The 23486-nt window shown below is 41.0% G+C and overlaps 2 protein-coding genes across 10 annotated transcripts in view; one reads left to right on the top strand and one right to left on the bottom strand.

Annotated features, from left to right (window-relative positions):
• LOC137341490 (uncharacterized) overlaps window positions 1-23486 on the bottom strand; it is a 73929-nt gene that overhangs the window by 17739 nt on the left and 32704 nt on the right. The window lies entirely within an intron of this gene.
• The window catches only part of poc1bl (POC1 centriolar protein homolog B (Chlamydomonas), like), a 50578-nt gene that overhangs the window by 8590 nt on the left and 18502 nt on the right, over window positions 1-23486 (top strand). For 3 of the 7 annotated variants that reach the window (XM_068004581.1, XM_068004565.1, XM_068004573.1), the window contains exons 2-7: window positions 11606-12039; window positions 15968-16137; window positions 18118-18307; window positions 18871-19056; window positions 20051-20168; window positions 22186-22362. In XM_068004581.1, the coding sequence (XP_067860682.1) occupies window positions 11663-12039; window positions 15968-16137; window positions 18118-18307; window positions 18871-19056; window positions 20051-20168; window positions 22186-22362 (1218 nt within the window). In that variant the 5' untranslated portion in view covers window positions 11606-11662. Of the gene's footprint in view, window positions 1-5929; window positions 6011-11605; window positions 12040-14565; window positions 15854-15967; window positions 16138-18117; window positions 18308-18870; window positions 19057-20050; window positions 20169-22185; window positions 22363-23486 lie in introns of those variants that run through there. The other 4 variants (XM_068004567.1, XM_068004554.1, XM_068004560.1 and 1 more) reach the window with 3 other exon arrangements.

Genomic DNA, 23486 nt, shown 5'->3' with positions numbered 1-23486 from the left:
CCCTTTATTCTACCATTCATGGCAGAACCTTCAGTCATTCAATTCAACTCTCCTGAAATCTCCCTAAGCCTCTGTTTCTCCCTTTCTCCCATATTAAAAAAACTTCTCAAACCCACCTTTTCAGCCAAGCTTTATCCTAATTCTCCCATCTTGGCTTGCCATTTGCTCCTTCATTCCTTTTATGGACAGGGGAATGTCAGTGGATGTTATTTATATGGACTTCCAGAAGGCATTTGATAAAGTCCCACATAAGAGACTGTTAGCTAAGATAGAAGCCCATGGAATCGAGGGAAAAGTGTGGACTTGGTTAGGAAGTTGGCTGAGCGAAAGGAGACAGAGAGTAGGGATAATGGGTAGGTACTGACATTGGCAGGATGTGACTTGTGGAGTCCCGCAGGGATCTGTCTTGGGGCCTCAATTATTCACAATATTTATTAACGACTTAGATGAAGGCATAGAAAGTCATATCTAAGTTTGCCGATGACACAAAGATTGGTGGCATTGTGAGCAGTGTAGATGAAAACATAAAATTACAAAGCGATATTGATAGATTAGGTGAATGGGCAAAACTGTGGCAAATGGAATTCAATGTAGACAAATGTAAGGTCATCCACTTTGGATCAAAAAAGGATAGAACAGGGTACTTTCTAAATGGTAAAAAGTTAAAAACAGTGGATGTCCAAAGGGACTTTGGGGTTCAGGTACATAGATCATTCAAGTGTCATGAACAGGTGCAGGAAATAATCAATAAGGCAAATGGAATGCTGGCCTTTATATCTCGAGGACTAGAGTACAAGGGGGCAGAAGTTATGCTGCAGCTATACAAAACCCTGGTTAGACCGCACCTGGAGTACTATGAGCAGTTCTGGGCACTGCACTTTCGGAAGGACATATTGGCCTTGGAGGGAGTGCAGCGTAGGTTTACTAGAATGATACCCGGACTTCAAGGGTTAAGTTACGAGGAGAGATTACACAAATTGGGGTTGTACTCTCTGGAGTTTAGAAGGTTAAGGGGTGATCTGATCGAAGTTTATAAGATATTAAGGGGAACAGATAGGGTGGATAGAGAGAAACTATTTCCGCTGGTTGGGGATTTTAGGAGTTGGGGGCACAGTCTAAAAATTAGAGCCAGACCTTTCAGGAGTGAGATTAGACAACATTTCTACACAAAGGGTTGTAGAAGTTTGGAACTCTCTTCCGCAAACGGCAATTGATACTAGCTCAATTGCTAAATTTAAATGTGAGATAGATAGCTTTTTGGCAACCAAAGGTATTAAGGGATATGGGCCAAAGGCAGGTATATGGAGTTGGATCACAGATCAGTCATGATCTTATCAAACGGCGGAGCAGGCACGAGGGGCTGAATGGCCTACTCCTGTTCCTATATTCCTATGTTCCTATGTTTATTTTATTCTCCTCTCTTCCTTCCCATAAAGTATCTTGGGATGCTTTTTACATTAAAGGTGTTCTATAACTGCAAGTTGACGTAACACTGATGTAACATGCAAGATGTAAAAATAAGACAAAAAGGATAATCTAACACTAGTTGTTCTGTATGGTAAAGGGTTGATGAGAAACGTTTGACTTCAAAAGTCTATAGAACCATGGGAGGGGAAGAAGGAAAACATTTTTTTGTGTGAAAATAGACTACAATGCTACATTGTACTTCTTTGTGTTGTGTGCAGCTGAAGTATCAGGTGTTTTTCCAGTTGATAAAAGGATATGGAATGGTGCCAGGGATGAGGGACTTCAGTAATGTGGAGAAATTGGAGAAGCTGGGGTTCTTCTCCTTTGAGCAGAGAAAGTTAAGGGGAGATTTAATAGAGGTGTTCAAAATCATGAACAGTTTTGATAGAGTAAATAAGGAGAAATTGTTTCCAGTGGCAGAAGTGTCGGTAACCAGAGGACAGATTTAAGGTGATTGGCAAAAGAGCCAGAGGTGACATGAAGAAACACTTTTTGTGCAGCGAGTTCTAATGATCTGGAATGCACTGCCTGATTGTGTGTGGGGGGGAGTGGAAGCAGATTCAATAGTAACTTTCAAAAAGGAATTGGATGAATACTTTAAGGAAAAAAAATTATAGGGCTATGGGGAAAGAGCAGGGGAATGGGAATAATTGGATAGCTGTTTCAAAAAACTGGCACAGGCACGATGGGCCAAATGGCCTCCTCCAGTGCTGTACCTATATGATATCAGGAGGCTAGCAAGGACGATCAAAAGTAATTCTAAACTCAGAGCGTATGAGCAAAAAAAAGTCTTGTTATTTTGGATTAGTGGAAAATGTCTTCAGTGGTATAATCTGCCTGCTAATTCTGCAGATTCAGGTTTGCGCAAGTGACGCATTCATACTCAGGCAATTGTTCTCCTGCTTTGGGAGGGGAAGGAATTACCTGTGAAGTTTACTAAGTATTCAAATTTCTGTGACCGCATGGTAGCATTAATGGAAAATGGTGCGAGGAAGCAGTTGTCAGGTGAATGGCATATGATCAGATGATTATTTTTTGGGCAGTTAGACTTAATATCAAAATCTACACTCTGTGTACCTTGGAAAGTTTTTTCTTTGGCTACACTAGCAAGTCCTGTGCACTGGGATTTCAAAAAAGCCATTCAAAATGGTAGGAGTATCATTTTTTAGGACAAGATATTTTTGATTATTCTTGGACTAATATAATAGGCTGTACATAACTTCAAATGTGTTGCTGATTTTACCGTGATAAATTGCTGCATGATAATTTACATTCCTGATCAATTTGTTTACTTCTCTAGCCCCTCAGAACTGTTAAAGTTTTGTTTTTATTTTAATTACATAATAAAAAAAGTACATGAGCTATGAAGTAATTGTATATGGTATGGCAAATTAAACTATCATACTCATTAAAGGCTCTCTATGGCTTGCATGCCTTCAGCACAGTTTAAAAAAAATGTGTAGTTTATTAAAACTATGATTCCAGCACCTGAAATTTTGACTTAGAATTGGTCTTCATTACTGGAGGGTAAAGGGAGAAAGAACTTGCATTTATATAGCATCTTTCACATTCTCAGGATGTCCCAAAGTGCTTTACAGCCAATCAATTACTTTTGAAGAAATGTAGTCATTGTTGTAATGTAGGGAAATGTGGCAGCCAATTTGCACACAGCAAAATCCCACAAACAGCAATGAGTGATGTTTGTTGAAGGATAAACATTGGCCAGGATACCAGGAGAACTGCTCTGCTCCTCTTAGAATAGTACCATGGGATCTTCTTTTATTTTGACCTGAACAACCAAAGACAAGCTTGGTGTAATGTCTCATCTGAGAGATGGCATCCCTGACAATGCAGCACTACCTCAGTACTGCACTGAAGTGTCAGCCTAGACTGTGTGATCAGAACTTGAAGTGAGGCTTGTATCCACAAGCGTCTGACTCAAGAGACGACAATTCTACTACTGAGCCAAGCTGACAATCAATTTCAATGTAGACATTGTATAATTGCCTCCGGCAGCTCTAGTACGTATACTGCAGAAATTTTTCCAAACGTGTTCCCTGGTGTGTACTATTAAAATTGTTTCACACAGGTGTTTCCAGTAGTTTCTTCAGAATCCAGTCTTTACTGGGTAGAAGTATGGCATAGCTTTTAAATATTCCAGTTTTCTTGACCAGAGTAATTGCCTCCAATCCATTCATAACACTAAATGCAAAATACTCAGGCTAGAAAAGTAGCCTGATTTACTCCTTACAAAAATTGATACTATCAACCCTGACATCAGACATCTACTGATTAGATTGTCCTTTAGACGGAGAAGTTGTAAAGACAGCCACAAACATACAAAAATGACGGACAGGAAAATACCTACTGGTCCATCCAGCCTGACCCAAACAGATGTGATACCTTATGCATCACAATACGTTTGCTCCCTAGAAGTAAAAAAACAGATTAAAAAACCCAGGCCAATAACGGAGGGAAAAAAAACTGTACCCTGTATTGAAATGTAGAGACAATATTTGGACATGCAGACAATGAGGTTACAATATTGCATGGTTGTTGAGTGAACTCTATTGTGGACACCAGTTTTTATCTCTCTCATACTTTATTTGATTGGGTAAATGGGAGATTGTTATTGTTGACCACTCTGGCCCATTGTTGACATTATGAAGTGCAGCATAGCAACTAGAACAATAATGTGGTAACAATGTTGCTATTTTCATAATTGTAGTGAGAGCTGCCCCTTCTCTTGCTTTTTTGGTTAGAGGGCTTGTGAAGGTGAGCAGGAAGATATGGATATGATAATTGACTTAAAATTGAAAGTGTCATCCATCATATTGTATATTAGCAATTGTCAAGCAAAGTAAAATAATGGGGTGCATAAGTAGGTCCATAGAATGCAAGACCTTAGTTATGCTGGGACTTAGTGATGTGGTTCTTTTGCAGTCCTTTGTTAAATTAGTTTGCAAAATCTGAAATTGTTGATTTTTCCACATTGCAGTCTTACTATTTGTCTCATCCCTACCCCTACCTCAGTGCTCATGTATGCATTGAGCCGCTAAAATCATGTCACTGCAACAAAACATTAAAATCGGTGGAGATGGAGGAGAAAATAAGTTAATCACATTAAACAACTTTCCTGATGTTTTCACCCTTCTGATTTCAAATTGTGCATAGCAGTTAAGAGTTGATACTTCAAGTGACTTGTAATTCAGGTATTTCACTATAACTAGTTTGCCCACAGTACAAGAGTAGACCAACTCCTGGGGTAGTGGCAAAATTCCAGGCCAACTCATCATTGTTTTACCCAGTATGTTTGAAAATATTTCAAAGGCAGTCAGGATAGTTACTGGCCTTAGAACATTGACCTGTGAAGAAAGGATAGAGGAACTGAATCTGTGTTTTAATTACGAGAGAACACTTTGCAGCAGGACATAGAAGGATATCAGATTGACTATAAGGCAGGAGGGAGATGAAAGTAATGTCTGGATTCTGGAGAAGGACCTTTTGAGCTGGGTACGCTAAATGGCCTTTTATCAGCCCAGTACTAACTTTGATCAGGGTTTATTTCCCTTTTGAAAGTCAGTGCAAAATTCAGTCTTTCATTTTCTGCTACTTCAATGTCAGCTTAGCTTGATTGCTAGCACTCTTTTTGAGTCATGAGGTTGTGAATTCAAGTCCCATTCCAGGACCTGAGCAAGTAAGCTAGACTGACATTTCGGTGCAGTCACAAGGGGGTGCTGCATTGTTGGAGGCCACATCTGCCTGTTTTAGAAGCTGTAAGAGATCCCGTGGCACCACTTGAAGAAGGGCAGGCAGTTTCCCTGGTGTCTGTGAACCTTGCTGTGTGCAGAACAGCTGCTGCCATTACCTACATTACAAGAAGTACATTACTTCAAAATTGCTTTGGGATATCCTGAGACATGATGAGGCACAATACAAATGTAAATTCTTTCTTGTTCAAAAGAACGCCATCTTGTCGTGCCTTTTTAATTGAATATCCTTCTCGGAAAAACTTTTTGACCTGAGATTTATGTACATAATTTAATTATGCAGCTAGTAATCCATGTTTATCCTTTCATCTGGCTTTTTACTTTTTCTTTATCTCTCTTGTTCAGTGCACACGTATTGACATCTAATCAAAAATGCAACACAGGGCTATTTGTTATAAAGTGAATCCACTGCATGCAGAACTTAAAACACATACACAAGTAGACAGTTTACTCTTAGTCAATGCTAGGTGTTCTGCCCTTGAAAGAAGCCACAATGCTGGCAGTTCAACTTTTATCTGGTTGAGAAGGGCGATATTGTTGCACCCTGCTGTAGTAAAGCAAAAGTTCATTTATTATTCATACTCACAACATCCTCCACTTCTGCATTATTTATAATTCGAGTTTAATAGTAAATACTGTCTGAATATTAACTTGTTGATGTGAACTGTACAGTGATATCTTTTTGTGTTTAGCAGATGTGATTAACTGATGAGCTAGCACAAGATGAGGATCCATATTTCTAATGGCGGTTGTAGAGAGTGGCCATTCTGTGTGTATGTATATCTTTATAATAAAAGTTCTACGTTATGAATGTCAATTTTCTTCCTTATTGGTTATGTTTTGTCTTTTTTCCTTTTCCATTAACAGATCTTTCTCCCCAATTTAAATTTTCCTCCCCATTCACATTCTACCAAATAAATGTGATGCAGACACCATAAGAGTTCCTCGCCCACCCCATTTTATACCCCTAAAAATAAAATTCATCACATAAACACCTATCAAAAAAAAATCAGTTGCTCATCAACTTGGCTGTAACCACCCTCTCACCCCCTTTCACAGACAGCACCATACAACCCCATGACCTTCAGAGTAGCCATACTTCAGGTACAGTTGCTTTTCTCCTCTCACTCTTCAGCTGACTCCCACATCCAGAGGTCTGATATAAACCAGCCAAAGGCACATGTGCGGGAGTCATTTTTTATTGGAAAATCCCCAGGAGCCAAAATGTGACACACTCTCCTACTTTCTGGAATTATTGTTTAGTGGCTGCTCATTCGCATGAAATGTGGTCTGTTTCCGCTGGAATCCAATAAAAGCAATGAGCTTGATATTTCTGTGATCTGATTTTTTTTTGTTGTGGAAGTAACACAGAATCTGTAGTTTAACAGATTTCTTAAAATTAACAAGTTAAAAGGCTTTTAAAAAAATTATACAGTAGCATCTCTGCCATTTATTCTTCTCTTGCCTGCAAATTAGTTTGTCAAGAAACATGAATATTGTGGTGAAATGCATTTTACAGCTTTAAAAAAAAATTTTGGAATGAGCTTTTTCTAATGCACTGAGACACTGGATCATCAACCGCAGTGGCAAAACATTTCCGGTAGCAGTCGGAAAGCTAACTAAACTCTGAGAAGTTTGACAATTAAGTACTGGCCCTCTGTTATTAACTTGAAAGTACACGATCATAAAGACAAATATGAATGGAGAAGGCCATTTAGCTATATAGCTCATCCTTCTATAGAAGCCTACGGATGCCCCCCTGTTTCCCAGATCACGACATCTAACTATCTCTTGAATGATTCCGGAGAAAGGTGGTATCTGTTGGACTACAGCCTTTATTCAAATATAGGAGAACTTTGCAGCAGGTTACTGTTTTGCTTTAATGTTTGGGTATGTGGGAGTGTAGAAGGATGTAGGCGAGCATATATAATTTATAAATTGGTTAATTCAGACCTTTTCACGGTAAACAATTAACGGATGTTGCAGACTAAAGTAAATGGGGTAACATTCGTGGTGGTGAAGGTGAGATCAAGTTTGCCAATTAAAGCAGCTGTTTAAGCTATTTTTCACATATGCAGACACTTCCATCATAATTAAGGGTACCTTTTGGTAGGCTTTGACATGGAAGACCATCATTGCTGTCCCAACATACCTAATGCACAGTTTCCCGAAGTGGCACCGTTGTGAAGAAAGTTAAGTGGTTTGGAAGCTGCTGCTCCTTATCACTTTAGTGCTTAATTTCAGGAACATGCACTGAATCAGTTGTAACTACTAACTAGAATACATGAGCAATCACTTTTCTAAATACGTATGACCGCGTGCAATCCTTGGATAACTGGATCAAAGTGGATCTGTTCTTGTTTGTGTAAATATCACTAAATGTTTTAACTAAGATGAGAAGGTGTACAGCCTACTCTTAATTTAGAACCACTTAATTCAAATTATCTGACAATTTTATTTTTTACAGCACTAAATTGCTCCTTTCCTATGTTATTAACTTCAATTACTGGATAATTACATCTTTTTAAACACACACAAAAAACTTTGAATCATTAGTTGTAGACTGTCATTCAGTTCTGCCAGTAAGACAAAAAACACAGTAACAAAATAGAATTAATTTCTTTCCCCCATGTCCTGTTAGTTATGCTATTACAGGTTCCCACACTTTCCTGAGATTTAGGAGCGGGACAATCACCCTGTTCCCATGCTCCAACTAGAGTTAATGTAACCTGTAGTACCCATGCATCCCTATTACATTTGGCAAAGCAGAGCTGTTCTCCTACAGCACCACAGGGGGGGGGGTGTCTTTTTAAAACGCGCTCCTATAGTGCTGTTCACATCATAGGGCACAAAAGAGGACTTTATAAAAAAAATTAAGGTCGCTGTAATTATCTAACTTATTCTTTTTCACTTAGTCTCTTGTTTCTTACCTTCTGCATCCTTTTTATGCTTTTCTTTCCTTTTTTTCTCTCTCGATTTTTTTTTGTCTTTTTCTTTTCTATTTTTCCTTAATGTAACAAATCCATGACTGTGTCAGTGTGTAAAGTTAGGTAGACTAGCTTTATGTATAAAATGTATAGAAAGAATGAACTTGCATTTATATAGCGCCTTCCATGACCTCAGGATGTCTGCTTTACACCCAGTGAAATAATTTTGAAATGTATTCACTGTAGATGAAATGTGACAACCAATTTATGCACAGCAAGGGCTAAAATATAAAGGGGAGGAAGTTTTGCTACAGCTATATAAAGCCCTGGTTAGACCACATCTGGAGTACAGTGTACAGTTCTGGGCACCGCACCTTAGAAAAGATATACTGACCTTGGAAGGAGTGCAGCCTAGATTCACCAGAATGTTACTGGAGCTCCAAGGGTTAAATTATGAGTAGAGATTACATACACTATAGATTAAGGGGTGATTTAATTGAGGTTTTTAGGATTTTGAAAGGAATTGATAGAAACTTTTTCCGCTGGTGGGGGAGTCTCGGACAAGAGGATATAATCTTAAAATTAGAAGCAGGCCGTTCAGGAGAGAAGTGAGGAAACACTTCTTCATGCAAAGGGTGGTAGAAGTATGGAACTCTCCCACAAAAAGCAGTTTATGGCAGCTCAATTAATAATTTTAAATCTGAGATCGATAGATTTTTGCTAGCCAAGGGTATTAAGGGGTATGGAGCCAAGGCGGTTGGATGGAGTTAGGATACAGATCAGCCATGATCTCATTGAATGGCGGAACAGGCTTGAGAGGCTGAATGGCCTACTCTTGTTCCTATGTCCCACAAACAACAATGAGATAATGACCACACGATCTATTTTAGTGATGTTGGTTGAAGGATAAATATTGGCCAGGACATTGGGGAGAGCTCCTCTGCTGTTCTTCCAATGGTGCCATGGGATCTTTTATGTCCACTTGAAGGGGCAGACGGGACCTCAGTTTAACATGTCATCCAAAAGGGAGCACCTCTGACAGTGCAGCGCTATCTCTACTGCACTGAAGTGTCAGTTTAGATTATGTGCTCAAGTCTCTGGAGTGAGACTTGAACCTCCAACCTTCTGACTCAGAGGTGAGTGTATGTGTGACTTTAATGTGTGCTGTATAAATGTAAAGTTAAGACTAAGTTCCAAGATGGCTGCCAGACTCTGACAAGACTAGCTTCTGGGAGATTACTTTTGACTCTGACTGCCAAACAGTTGTCAATTTTTGTTTGATTACATTCCTGTGAAGTGCCTTGGGACATTTTACTACGTTAAAGGTGCTATATAAATGCAAGTTGTTGTCATGTGTTATTTAAGGCAGGAAGACTTTGTTTGGGAAGTGTAAATGATTCCACCCTATGGATTATTCAACTAGGGGATGGGACTGTTAAGAGGAGGTATTAAGCCATGCATATACACTTTCCTTATGTCTACACAGAATTTGGCATGCATCCAGGCAGTTCAAGGCTAGTGGGACATTTAAGCCTCTGGCCTGACAGACTAAGGGAGAGGGAGAAAGGCAATCACAAAAGTGTGGGAACCAGGGTGGTTCTGGGTGAAACAAAATCAAAAGCCAGTGCTGGAGCAGGTTGCAGATCATTAGTAAATTGACTTACTTCATTCACTGCTGTCAAGGGCACAGCATAGCATGAAAGATCAGGCCTTTTACTGCTGCTGTTGTAGCAAAGTAAGGAAAGTGTCCCAAAGTGCTTCACAAAGAGGAGCAGGGAGAATTGGATTTGGAATTGGGTGACAGTTGAGGGCAGATAACTAAAAGCTAATAGTTGAAGAGGAAGGTTTTGAAGGTGTGAAGAGGTATAGTGAGGCAGTAGGGTATAGGAAGAGAGTTCCAAAGTCCAAGGTCGAAATGGGCAAAAGCTCTGCCAGTAGATCGGAGTCAGAAGACTGGGATGTAGAGCTTGTGAAAGCTGCAGGGATGTTACCTCTAGACATGACTATCCCAATGCTCTCCAGGCCAGCATCCCACATTGCACCGTCTGTAAACTTGAGCTCATCCAAAACGCTGCTGTCCGTATCCTAACTCGCACCAAGTCCCGTTCATCTATCCCCCCTGTGCTCGCTGACCTACATTGGCTCCTGGTCCAGCAACACCTCGATTTCAAAATTCTCATCCTTGTTTTCAAATCCCTCTATGGCCTCTCCTCTCCCTACCTCTATAACCACCTCCAGCCCTACGAGATCTCTGTGCTCCTCCAATTCTGGCCTCTTGCGCATCCCCAATTTTTAGCGCTCCAACATTGGTTGCTGTGCCTTTAGCTGCCTAGGACCTGAGCTCTGGACTTCCTAAACCTCTCCGCTTCTATCTCTTCTTCTTTAAGACTCTCCTTAAAACCTACATCTTTGACCAAGCTTTTGGTCACCTGTCCTAATATCTCCTTATGTCAAATTTTGTTTGGTAACGCTCCTGTGAAGTGCCTTGGGATGTTTCACTATGTTAAAGGCGCTATATAAATACAAATTATTGTTAAGTGGAATGAGCCATGGAGCGATTTTGTAATGAAGATGAGGATTTTGAAATTGATCCATTGGAGGTTGGGGAGGACAGAGATGATCGGTGAACAGACATAGCATGAGATAGGATGTAGGCAACAGAGTTCTGGATGAGTTGGACTGTTGTAGAATGGAGCGTGAGAGATTGGTGAGGAGAACATTAGAGAAATCAAGCCTGGAATTGACAAAGGTATGGGGGAGAATTTCAATGACAGTGGGGATAAGTTGGGGATGGAAGCTGGCAATGCTACAGAGTTGGAAATGGGCAGTCTTGGTATGGACTGGATGATGAACATGTTTGAGTAGGGAATAAAAATTAAAGTTCAATACTGAACTTTGTAACTGCATGGATAAGTTGTGAACATGTGCACTCCAATTGCTTTGATGTATTAAATTATTATAACAGCCCTGAGCTTGATTAAGTTACTCTTAAGTGTTATGATACAGATGCAGCATTGTGGCCACAATTTGTTGCCCACTAAGTTGGTACTTCTTGATTGATGCCAAGTATCCACTTGCTGTCTCTTACATGGAGGGAAAACCAGCAGATGAATCATCCGGATTGCTCTTTTACTTGGAGAGCAGCACTGGAAAAGGTTTGGAAGTGAATAGCTTGCTTTGTTTGAGGAAGGATGTATGGGTGTAATCGCCAAAAAAATAATTATACATTTTATAATGAAACATGATGGAGAAAAAAATTGGGATGAACTAAAGCCCAAATTATCTTGTTAATGACCAGATTAGCTTTACTGAGCCTCTTTTGACTTGGGAAAATCTACAGCTGCCATAGTTTTTGTTCATTTAAGTTTCACTAGTTCTAAAACAAATATTCATGACCTTTTGAGACACAGTTATCTAATTTCTGTGACTGTCTCCTTACAGAAATTTCAACTACAGTCTGTCCTTAAGTGTCCACAAGGACAACATTTTTGAAGCACAATGAAGATCACTGTGAAACGAAGATGGACCTTGCTTGGGAAGAGCTGTATTCTGATCAGTTTACTGTGGATCACTTATGTCATCATAGAACTGTCTGTCTCCACTTTTAACAACTCTGCTGGACAGAGCAGTAGTGAGGCGAGGCTGAACAGGCGCTTTTCTAGTGATGAGCAAAGTGGGGATCTGTCGCTCACAGTATATGAGAAACCCACTCTTGATATGAGCAGTCCAGGGGAGTTGGGTAAGGCTGTGCATTTGCAGCTAAGTGCCGATGAGAAAAAGCAAGAAGAAGAGAGTATTGAGAGATATGCTATTAATGTTTATGTAAGCGATAAAATATCGCTGCATCGCCACATCCAGGACAACCGGATGCATGAGTAAGTGTTTTTCTTTAACCCATGATAGACAGTGCTTAATTTGCTAAAAGAAATGTGGGTTTAAATTTGTTAGACCTGGCACTGCGACTTAAAATTACAAACATTTGCTCCATTCTACTGAAATGAATAGAATATACGTTTGTGGATGTGAATGAGGTTATAAGGTGGCAATAGTAACAGTGTTATTGACTAGCATTCTTCATTGATACAGAAACTAATGATAAACAACTTAAGTTGTCAAACAAGGCTAAAAAGCTCCATTTGCCAATTCGTAATCAATGAGTTGCTTTCTAGCTTTGCCAGCCTTTGTTTATCCTAACTCCATCTTGCATCATTTGTTTCTTTTCTTTCTTTCTGCACCCGATCACTTGGTGCCTTTTACAACTCTCTTCCTACAGTCACGTTTCTCATCTATATCAAGGGCATGTGTGTAACTCTTGCTCAGCACAGGAGAGGATTTATCTCCACGTACAAGGTGTAGCAAAATCATTAAGTGCATTTATAAAAGAGTGCATTAATGATTTCAATACATCGAGCAGAAAGAGGGAAATCTTGCTAAAATAAAAAGGTAACACTGCAAATGCTGGAGATCTGAAATAAAAACAGAAAATGCTGGAAGTACACAGCAAGTCAGCCAGCATCTGTAAAGAGAAAAGACAAGTTATGAAGTTTTGGGTGTGTGTACCCTTCGTCAAACTTCCTTCTGCCATCTCACGAGGCAGAACTCTTAAAGCCTTTTTCAACAACTGCCAAAAGTGCTCAGCGTTGCACTGTGGAGATATTTACAGCTGAACATAGGAACAGGAGTAGGCCATTCAGCCCCTCGAGCCTGTTCTGCCATTCAATTAGATCATGGCTGATCTGTATCTTAACTCCATCTACCCGTCTTAGTTCCGTAACCCTTAATACCCTTGCCTAACAAAAATCTATCAATCTCAGTTTTGAAATTTTCAATTTGGATATTTCTGAATATCTCATACCATGCAATGCTTTTAACACTACAGTCAAGTAAACAGTTTAGGGAAACTGCAGAGTTTCACATACAGTTTGTGGGGAAAGAATTCAATTCAATTGAATTTATTATCCACTTATAGTGAAAATCTAAACATGAAGAGTGATATGTTGTGCACAGATAAACAAAAGCTGGTGCCAGAGTCATAAAGAACTTGACCTCTTTGCACTGACTCAATCTATTGAACTGCAGTTTAGTTCTTTCTAGGCACATTGATACTGTGTTGGAGAGCCACATAGTGGTGAGATAGACCTCTGATTTCCTCCCACTCTGCTGAGCTCCTAACCACAGCTGGCTCCATGAGGATTGTAGCCGGGCAAGAGCTGTACAGGAATCACTTAGTTCTAGAGCGTAGTCCATTTTTCTTTTGTGAAGAGTGAATTTATTTGAGGTCACAGTTAACAATGTGTTGAAACTGAGAATGCTGTTTGGGCTAGAATGTATTTGAATCACTATCAAGAATGCAGCTATTTTAAGTTGAATTAACTTGACTGTAATAAAAACATAGCTTCATATAAATATTGAGAAGCAGATCTGAGAAATTTCTTAAAAATCTGATGGAACCTTACTGCATATTTTCTTTAAATTTTGAAAAAAATATTTATTTTTGGTTTCCTTTTGCCACTCGCCATCCCCTGGGAAAGCAGGCTGGTCAACAATCTGCTCCTAGTATCACTCTGTAATCAGCTGCGAGGAAATATACAAGAGCAGTCAGAGCAATCTGATGTAATGGCCTCTGACAATTTCCTTTATTCATTTATCTCCCTCATCGTGGATAAGTATCTCCACTTCAATGTATGTTTGAGATTGAGAGTTTGCTGCATGAAGAATTGCTGCCATGGACTTGTGTCCTAGCATTCTGTGATGCAGTGTGCTGGTATACCAATCTGTTACAGCAGTGGAGTATCATTCATTTATTCACCCCCTCTTTCCCTACTTCAGCTGTCAAATAAGGGCATCCCCTCATTTCTCCACAGTTGTCGTTCTTGATGTTGAAAGTTGAAATATCCATGATTTTCAATACTTGACTGTTCTATAACATCACAATTAATCATAATTTACAAACTGGGAGATTTCTGGCTTCTTGTGAACTGTGATAACTCTTAAATGTGGACCGTTATTGTGGAAGTATTCCATGAATCAAAACTAAAATGGTGCTTGAACAATCTTTAGTTGGTCATATAGTAGCTTTGTTTTGCCAGTTTTCTCCCTTTCTCTCTGCGTCTCTCTTCAAGGTGCTGACTCTTGCTGGGCATTGTTCCTCAGCATCTGTAGCAACTCTGTGATACCCCTTATAAAATGGTTACTCAATTTTTGCCTCCCCTGATGTCTTTGGGACACTTTTTTTCATACAGGCTTTAATTATTAAGTAGACCACAGAAAGATGAAGAGCATGTAACAGAACCAGGCCTTACAAATGATGTAAAATTAGAAAGGTTGGGAATTATATGTGTACAGAATAGTGTTGGGGTTATATATTTTAAAATGATTTTTCCCCCAATTTTCTCCCCAAGGATGCTGATTCCTGCTGGGATATGGTTTCATGTGTGCCTGCAACCTTTTAATATCTTGGACAAGTATTCATTCTTCTTGTACAAGCCTGCTCAGTGACCATCTGCAGGCTAATCAACTGCTTAAGTCCAGCACAGCTGAGCCCAGCGTTATCCTCACCTGACAGCCGCACACACGCACCTTCCAACAGTGTGACTGTTAGTGATAGTGATAACTATCAGGAACTTTTCCCTTCAATTGCTCGAGATGCTTGGGACAATTGCACAGCCCTAACTGCTGCTCTGGCTGATACCAACTCATTCCTCAGGCCCAACCATCTTCAGCTGCTTCATCAATGATCTTCCCTCCATCATAAGGTCGGAAATGGGGATGTTCGCTGACGATTGCACAGTGTTGAGTTTCATTCGCAACCCCTCAGATAATGAAGCAGTCCGTGCCCGCATGCAGCAAGACCTGGACAACATCCAGGTTTGGGCTGATAAGTGGCAAGTAACATTCGCGCCAAACAAGTGCCAGGCAATGACCACTTCCCCTTGACATTCAACGGCAATACCATTGCCGAATCCCGCACCATCAACATCCTGGGGGTCACCATTTACCACAAACTTAACTGGACCAGCCACATAAATACTGTGGCTACAAGAGCAGGTCAGAGGCTGGGTATTCTGTGGCGAGTGACTCACCTCCTGACTCCACAAAGCCTTTCCACCTCTACAAGGCACAAGTCAGGAGTGTGATGGAATACTCTCCTCTTGCCTGATGAATGCAGCTCCAATAACACTCAAGAAGCTCAACACCATCCAGGACAAAGCAGCCCGCTTGATTGGCACCCCATCCACCACCCTAAACATTCACTCCCTTAACCACCGGCGCACTGTGGCTGCAGTGTGTACCATCCACAGGATGCACTGCAGCAACTCGCCAAAGCTTCTTCAACAGCATCTCCCAAACCCGCGACCTCTACCACCTAGAAGGACAAGGGCAGCAGGCACATGGAAACAACATCACCTGCACGTTCCCCTCCAAGTCACACAACATCCCGACTTGGAAATATATTGCCATTCCTTCGTCGTTGCTGGGTCAAAATCCTGGAACTCCCTACCTGACAGCACTGTGGGAGAGCCTTCACCACACGAACTGCAGCGATTCAAGAAGGCAGCTCACCACCTTCTCGAGGGCAATTAGGGATGGGCATTAAATGCTGACCTTGCCAGCGATGCCCACATCCCATGAACAAATAAAAAAAAAATTCAGCGTGGGCCAAGGGTTCAACCTGGGATCTTCTGGTCTGTACGTCTCAGCACCGCATCACGTTTGGGTCTTAAATATCAATGGCTCAACAACTGCATGTACTTAAAATGATCAAGATGTTCTTGATCATGTTGATGTTCTGCTTCATTTCAGATGCAGATCAAAACAGTTCAACTATAGGAAGCTTCCTACCACTTCTGTAGTTATTGCGTTTTATAATGAGGCCTGGTCCACACTTCTCCGCACAATTCACAGTGTACTGGAAACATCGCCTGCTGTTCTCCTGAAAGAACTCGTACTGGTAGATGACTACAGTGACCGAAGTAAGGGAGTTAATCATTTTTGCTGTATTTATGTTTTTGTAATATTTGCAGATCAAGAGATACCACATGGCAAAAAGCATATAGCGGGAGAACCTTCACCACACGGACTGCAGCGGTTCAAGGCGGCGGCTCACCACCACCTTCTCCAGGGCAATTATGGACGGGCAGTAAATGCTGGCCTTGCCAGTGACGCCCACATCCCATGAACGAATAAAAAAGAATATATACTTCATGCAATTTGCATTGTAAAGTTGCTGCCTCTTCTGCATTTTGGGGGAGTAATTACAGTTTCCTTTTAAATGTGCTTTTCTATTGGATCAGTGCATAATTCTACTGTGTGTTTTGGTACATGGCTGTATTGATTAGGCAGATCTGTACTGAGGCAGCCAATCATAATAAGGGCAGTAGTAGCCTCAACGAACTTGGGTTTGGTTAGGTCAGGTCAAACTGGCCTGGTTTCCACTATTGTTTGTTACCCAGTGACTCATGATGAAAAGTATCTGCTGCTTAGATGAGGATCTCATGTCTCTTCTCCACACCCATGGTTGAATAAGTCCCTGACTCTCCATATTTACCTTATGCATGATGGGTGCAACAATGCATGGAGCTCCATCCAGTGTGACTCACTGGCTTTAGGAGAGAAAATTAGTTTGAGTAGGTAAGATGGCTGAGCATTTTGGTTTGCTTACTTGTCTCTTACTATGATTGTTTGTTTATTAGTGAACACCATCCATTCTGACCCCCATCGAGGTGGGGAAGGTTCAGTGGTGGTGAGCTATTCCCTGGGGAAAAGAGACAGATTGGGGCTGGATGGAGGGAGTGGGGGGCAGGGCAAGAAAAGAAGTCTCTAGCAGGAAAAAAAAACAAACTTTTCTTCAAAAAAAAAACTAAATTGAAAAGTGAAAATGTTTAAGAAAATAGGATGTTTTAACAGAAAATATATTTTGGTGGATTTTCCCATTTTCTTTGCATTCTTGTCCCCTGTTTCTCGTGTTCCAAATCTCCTATTTTCTCCTGAAAATTATGACTGGTGCTGGAAAACAATTCCCAACGCCCCCTAGTTGGCTGTTAATGTGCGAGCTTGGACAATAAGTGTTGACTGAAATGGCAAAGATAGCCAACCCCACCTCTGTCCTCACTTGGTGTCCAAATAGCACATTTCCAGCAATGGTGATCAGAAGCAGGAACCTTTTCTTTGTGTGTGTGTGTGTTTTTCCATTACTAACCTCACTGATGTGGAATGCAGTTTGTAGCAACGTACTGATGCTCCAGTGGAGACTTGCTTTGCTTTTTAAATGGAGAGTGGAGACCTACCCATACACTTGTTTGGAAAAGAAATAGTCACCTAGGAGTTCTGCTGTATATTGAGCCAGTAACAAATGATTTAGAGGTTGTCTGATTTGGATTAGCTTGCTGAAGTGAGAAGGATGTCAGTGCCAACCCCACTGAATAGATGTGGGTGCTCAGAATTGATATCTGTGGGTCTCATGATCATGTGGCAAAGTGATGAGTGGTAGTTTTGAAATTTAAAAATTTAAAGGAAAAGAATATTTACCGTTGTACTTACATTTTAAGTTCTCAATCAAATCAATCTGTTTGGAAGGAGAAACATTGCTGGAGCTGTCTTGTAATCTTTGAGAAGAAATTCTGGATATTAGCAGGTTTTTTGGTCAGTTGCATGTGCAATTATTTGTAGAATTACCTGTCTCTCTAAAAGCCGTTCTAAATTTTTTATGATCATCCTCGTAACAAACAGCTTAACAATATAATGCCAACATCTCATAACTTGAACAAAAGTTGCTAACTTCGTGTGTATACATCACAGGAACGATTGTCAATAATGTTACTAACAAGGTTACTAATATTCGTATATAGAAAAATTGCTCTACTGTTGCAGCCTTTTATGAACTCTGCTCCACACTGATCTGAAAGGGATCAAATTGTATACATGGCGATGTCATTAATTATTGAATATTTTAGTTTACCTGAAATCCCAACTGGAGCAGTACATCAGTAACCTTCAGAGAGTGCGTCTCATTCGAACCAATAAGAGGGAGGGACTGGTACGTGCCCGTTTGATTGGTGCTACTTTCTCTACTGGAGATGTGCTCACGTTTCTGGATTGTCACTGCGAGTGTGTCCCTGGCTGGTTGGAGCCACTGTTGGAAAGGTAAGATTATGCATAACCCTGTGATATATTCCTCCTCAAATCTTGAAAATGAACAAATGGGTCCCAGCTCAAATATAAAACTGGACCTCCAATAGGGTATCTTGACAATAAATTTATGTTGCGTTCAAGGCTGCTCACGATTATAGGAGTTAAGTCACAGAGGATACTAGGGCCAACCTCACCTGATTTTCACAAACTACTTGAGATCGTCATTGTGTTGTCTCCTTCTTGTCCTCCTCCATATCCTCCTTCTCCATGTCTTCCCCCAACCCCCACCAATTTTAAAATGCGGCAGTACAACGCTGCCATTCATAGAAATTGTGAAAGTTATCATAATCCACTACTGTGCACTGGCTATAGTATGCACTGTCCCATTTCTTCACCCCCCCCCCTGTCCACCCACTGCATGATTCACAACTACCCATTCATTTCTGCCCTACTTTGCAGTGACAATACAGCTGGCAGTAACTATGATCAACAGAAAATGCAGGACCCTGTTTAGATTTAGGTCTGTGTTTATTATTTATGGAAATCTTTTTTATGGAAATCTTTTTTATTTTTAGGATCAGGGAGAATGAGACTGCTGTTGTATGCCCGGTTATTGACACTATTGATTGGAACACTTTTGAGTTCTACATGCAGACAGGGGAACCGATGATTGGTGGATTTGACTGGCGTCTTACTTTCCAATGGCATAGTGTCCCTGAACATGAAAGAAAACGAAGGAAATCAAGAATAGACCCAATTAGGTGGATACATTTTGGTCAAATCTGTAACAGAACGTATTCTGTTTAGCACTGTCTTTAAAACATATTCTAATTGAAAGGAGGATGTAAGATTTTGAAATACAATAGTGTGTTTGATTTTTTTTTTTAAAACTGGAACTTCAAGTTTTATAATACAGAATGTCACACATTTGTTTATAGTTTTATTCCATTTAGCACTTATTGATCTACTGTAATAATTGCATGGATGAAGTGAAAATAATTAAGAACACACTTAAAACTAGATATTGCATGTGGAATAGAATAGAAATAAAGAACCTATTTTTATCCTACTCTTGGAGCAAGCATACAGGAGCTGACACTGATGATGCAAAGTATGCCACTGGGAACCAGTAATTGGAATTCTTTGAGAGAACATGTGAAAGAAATAAGCCTCCTTTCAGATTTTACTTCAGTATAAGATCTACAGTCTAATTTGTGTCAAGAATGTGTATCCTGTTGCTGTGCTGTTATTTTTATTGACTCATGTTGGTATATAGTTCCATAGGCATTATTTACCCTCCAATACATTGCCTAAGTGGCTGCTGCTGTTAGGTGAGTCTAGGTACTGAATGTTGTCAGGCTATTCTGCCGTGAGGAACATCACCGTTGAGCCAGAGTCTGTCCTCACCTGCTGTCAACGCAAATTCACTGGGTAGCGATGAGGAGCAGGAACCGTGGCTGATTTTTTTAACACTCTCCTTCCCAGCCCATGGTAGCTGAAGCAAATTGCAGCACCTCAACTGCCACTCTGGCTAAGATCAGCTAACCCAACACAGACCACAGATTCAACCTGGGACTCTTTGGTCTCTTATGTCTCAGCTAAACATTAACTTCACCTGCTGAAGCATCTGGAGACCCTGAATCCTGTACTTTTTTAAAACAAATATAATCAATTCACTTGATCTGTTTTTCACAGCTGCATCATTTAAAAAAAAATGCTAAATATGAACAATCGAAAAAATATATCTCTCATCAGATCACCTACAATGGCAGGGGGGCTGTTTGCTGTCAGTAAGAAGTACTTTGAATACCTGGGCACCTATGACACAGGGATGGAAGTATGGGGAGGAGAGAATCTAGAACTGTCTTTTAGGGTAAGTATTGTGCCATGTAGTTGTATTTATATGAACCCACAACTACCCTCAGTGCCTCTCTTGGCATTCTCTGTATTAGCCAATTAGCTTGATGGGGGCTAATCTCAGCAACCTTTTCCCCGTTCCGCTCACCCCACTCATCACTGCCCCGTTGGACACTGTCAGCAGATCAGCAATCACTGCCCGTCCACATTTTCCGTCAGAATGTTTGTTCACTTGTGAGCAAGGCCCTTGCCATCCACAACCTTACTGTGGATGATTACATTGACATCATGGTTTGGACTGAAACTTGTCTCATGGGTAGTGCCATCTTGCCTCTTACTGAAACCTCCCTGTCTAGCTATACTTTCCACTATTTGCATCGCAGAAATCATCACAGTGACAGTGTGGCCCTAATCACCAAATCACACCTTCATTTCTTTCCCTTACTCCACTGGTGCCTTCTCCTTTCTCGAGCACCTTACCTTGTTCCACCCTTCACACCTCCCCTTTGAAATCCTTGTTCTCTACTGCACCCCTCCCTCCCACCCCAGCCCAAGTTTCTTACAGAGATACCCTCTCTCCTTCTCTAAACCTCTGCACTGAGCAACTCCTCATCCTGGTGATTTCATTCTCCATCTTGGCTCCTCTTGCTCTCTCTCCTCTGAATTCACTGCCCTTCCCCAGCTCCCTAAACCCATTCTTTCATATAAACTCTCCTACTTATATTCACGGCTACCCTCTCGATCTTGCCATCGCCTGTGGCCTTTTTACTCCCATAGTCTTGATCACAGACAAGGCCACCACTGATGACTTCCTTATCACTCACATCCACCTATCCACTTCTGTGGGAGAACCTTCACCACATGGACTGCAGCGGTTCAAGAAGGTGGCTCACCACCACCTTCTCAAGGGCAATTAGGGATGGGCAATAAATGCTGGCCTCGCCAGCGACGCCCACATCCCATGAACGAATATAAAAAAAAACCATTTCCTTCTGCACCTGCCTCAGGAAGAAATTCTTCCCCCAGAACACTTACAACTGCATTTTCAAACTCACAACTTCCTGGCCTTTGGCCCTCCATTCCCACAATACTTCTGCAGCTGTCAATCTGTTCAACCACTCCCTCCCTATCACCTTTGATTTCCTTGTCCCGAGCAAAACCTTTACTCTCTCCCACCTTGGTTGTTCCCCCTATTATGGCGCCCATCTTTTCTCCCTCAAGCCCAAGGATTACTACTAGCTACAGGTAGGATATCGGGGCATTACACCTATTACCACCAGTTACATATAGACTTGTTACACCTATTAGTACTGGTTACATATAGACTATCAGTGAGTTAATGTATTACTGTTGTTTATGAGGGGAATAAGTGTTACCAGTGCTACTATTAGTTATTAGTGCAATTTCAGTGAGTTACTGGTTTAATCAAAGTTCCTCCCATCTCTGGTCTCCCCCCACCCCCCTGCAAATCCCTCCCCACCTTCAGTTTTCCCTCTTCCCCGCCCTTGGTTTCCCTTCTTCGCCTGCTCATGTAGGGTGGCCTCCTGGTTTTTGGAACTTCTCGCAGAACAGCTGCTGGTGTGAAAGATACTCGACTACAGCGGAGTCAACCTTTATAACATAAATGTAATAACATTCGCAGACATTAAAGTTATACCTACAACCAGAGTTGGCAAACCTACACAGCCACCGCCACCGCCCCCCCCCCCCCCCACCCCGACCAAGCTTTCCCTTCTCTGACTCTGGCCTTTTGTAAATTACCCCTCGCTTTGCACCACTATTGGTAGCTGTACTTTCAGCTGCCTAGGCCTTATGTTCTGGAATTTCCACCCTAACCTCCACCTCCACCCACCCCTATTTTTCTGATTATATCTCAGTGAAGAGCCTTAGGATGTTTTTCTATGTTAAAGGTGCTGTATAAAATGGCACGATGGGCCAAATGGCCTCCTATGACTCTATTGTACGTTGTTGTTGCGATAGTACTTTGCTGGTGGTATTTCTTGTGTTAATTTGTTTTGAAATTACTTCAAAAGGTATGGCAATGTGGAGGCACCTTGGAAATTGATCCCTGTTCGCATGTAGGCCACGTTTTTCCGAAGCGTGCTCCTTACGCTCGACCAAATTTCCTCCAAAACACTGTGCGAGCAGCTGAGGTGTGGATGGATGAATACAAAGTACACTTTTACTACCGAAATCCTCCAGCTAGAAAGGTACGGAGTAGTGAGATGTGCACATTTGTGTTCAGCAGCCATTGTTGTAACAGATTTGGAGGTGACACCAATTGATAACCAATGTCTCATTTATTTAATAGTCAAATCAAACATGTAAAGGTATCAAATATTTAGACAAAAATCAAAACAATATTACCCTGTTCGATCTCTGGGCAGAGGTTGTAATTAAGTTGGCGATGTGGTTGTTTCAAGTTTTCTTAGTGAGGTAGTCTTCTGATAGTCAGGTGTTCTTCAGACAGCGGTGTCGTCTTCAGACAGCAAAGTGGTCTTCGCTGATTCTTCTGTCCTGAGCTCAAAAGACATGGGTTTTTATGTCTTTCCCCCCCCCCCCCCCCCCCACCCCGGGCAGGACACTCACACCATATGTGGAACAACACTCATAAGACCCCTATAGATTTACAAAGTTGTTTTTCAAAGAATTCCAGATGGTCAGCTTGTTTTAACATTACTTATTTAACCACAAGACCTTTTTCAAGGTAGCTTTTCAAGGTGGCCAGTTTATGTGATCACACTACCGAGCTATCTAGCCATGGTCCTGGACTTATTTTTATCTTTGGATTATTGTTCCACTTTTGTGGGTCATTGTTCCTCTTGTCACATAGCTGTCATGTCTATCAAGGAGGGTGACAAGGGTCAGTCACTAGTCAAAGGTTAACAGTTTACAATTCAGCAAAATAAGCAGCACACTCAGCAAAATACGCAGCACAGCCTGCACAGCATGATGGTTAGTAGCTTTAAGAAAAAGATGTCAATTTTTCCCTATTTCCAATATTCTTACATAGTTTACTGTCGTTCCTCCATTATCTGCCATAGTGGATGGGATTTCCCTTGGTGGGACATGGAAACTGTTGGGATGGTAACAAATCCCACCCACATGGGAATGGAAACAAATGCAATACAAATAACAAAAACAAGGTCATTTCATTCATCAAGAAAAATTAAATCCAAATAGCAAAAGATTACTGTGCTGTGCAATGAGACTTTGTTCCATAAAATATATCAGATAATTGAGAAGGTGAGTAATGAAGGTTTCATTATAGTTAAGTATCCATAACTACCCTTTTCTTAAAACATTAAAATTGAGTTGAGTGCCAGATTTTACA

This window comes from Heptranchias perlo, chromosome 2, assembly GCF_035084215.1.
Source record: "Heptranchias perlo isolate sHepPer1 chromosome 2, sHepPer1.hap1, whole genome shotgun sequence".
Classification (NCBI taxonomy): domain Eukaryota; kingdom Metazoa; phylum Chordata; class Chondrichthyes; order Hexanchiformes; family Hexanchidae; genus Heptranchias; species Heptranchias perlo.
This window is presented reverse-complemented; position numbering and strand designations above follow the sequence as displayed.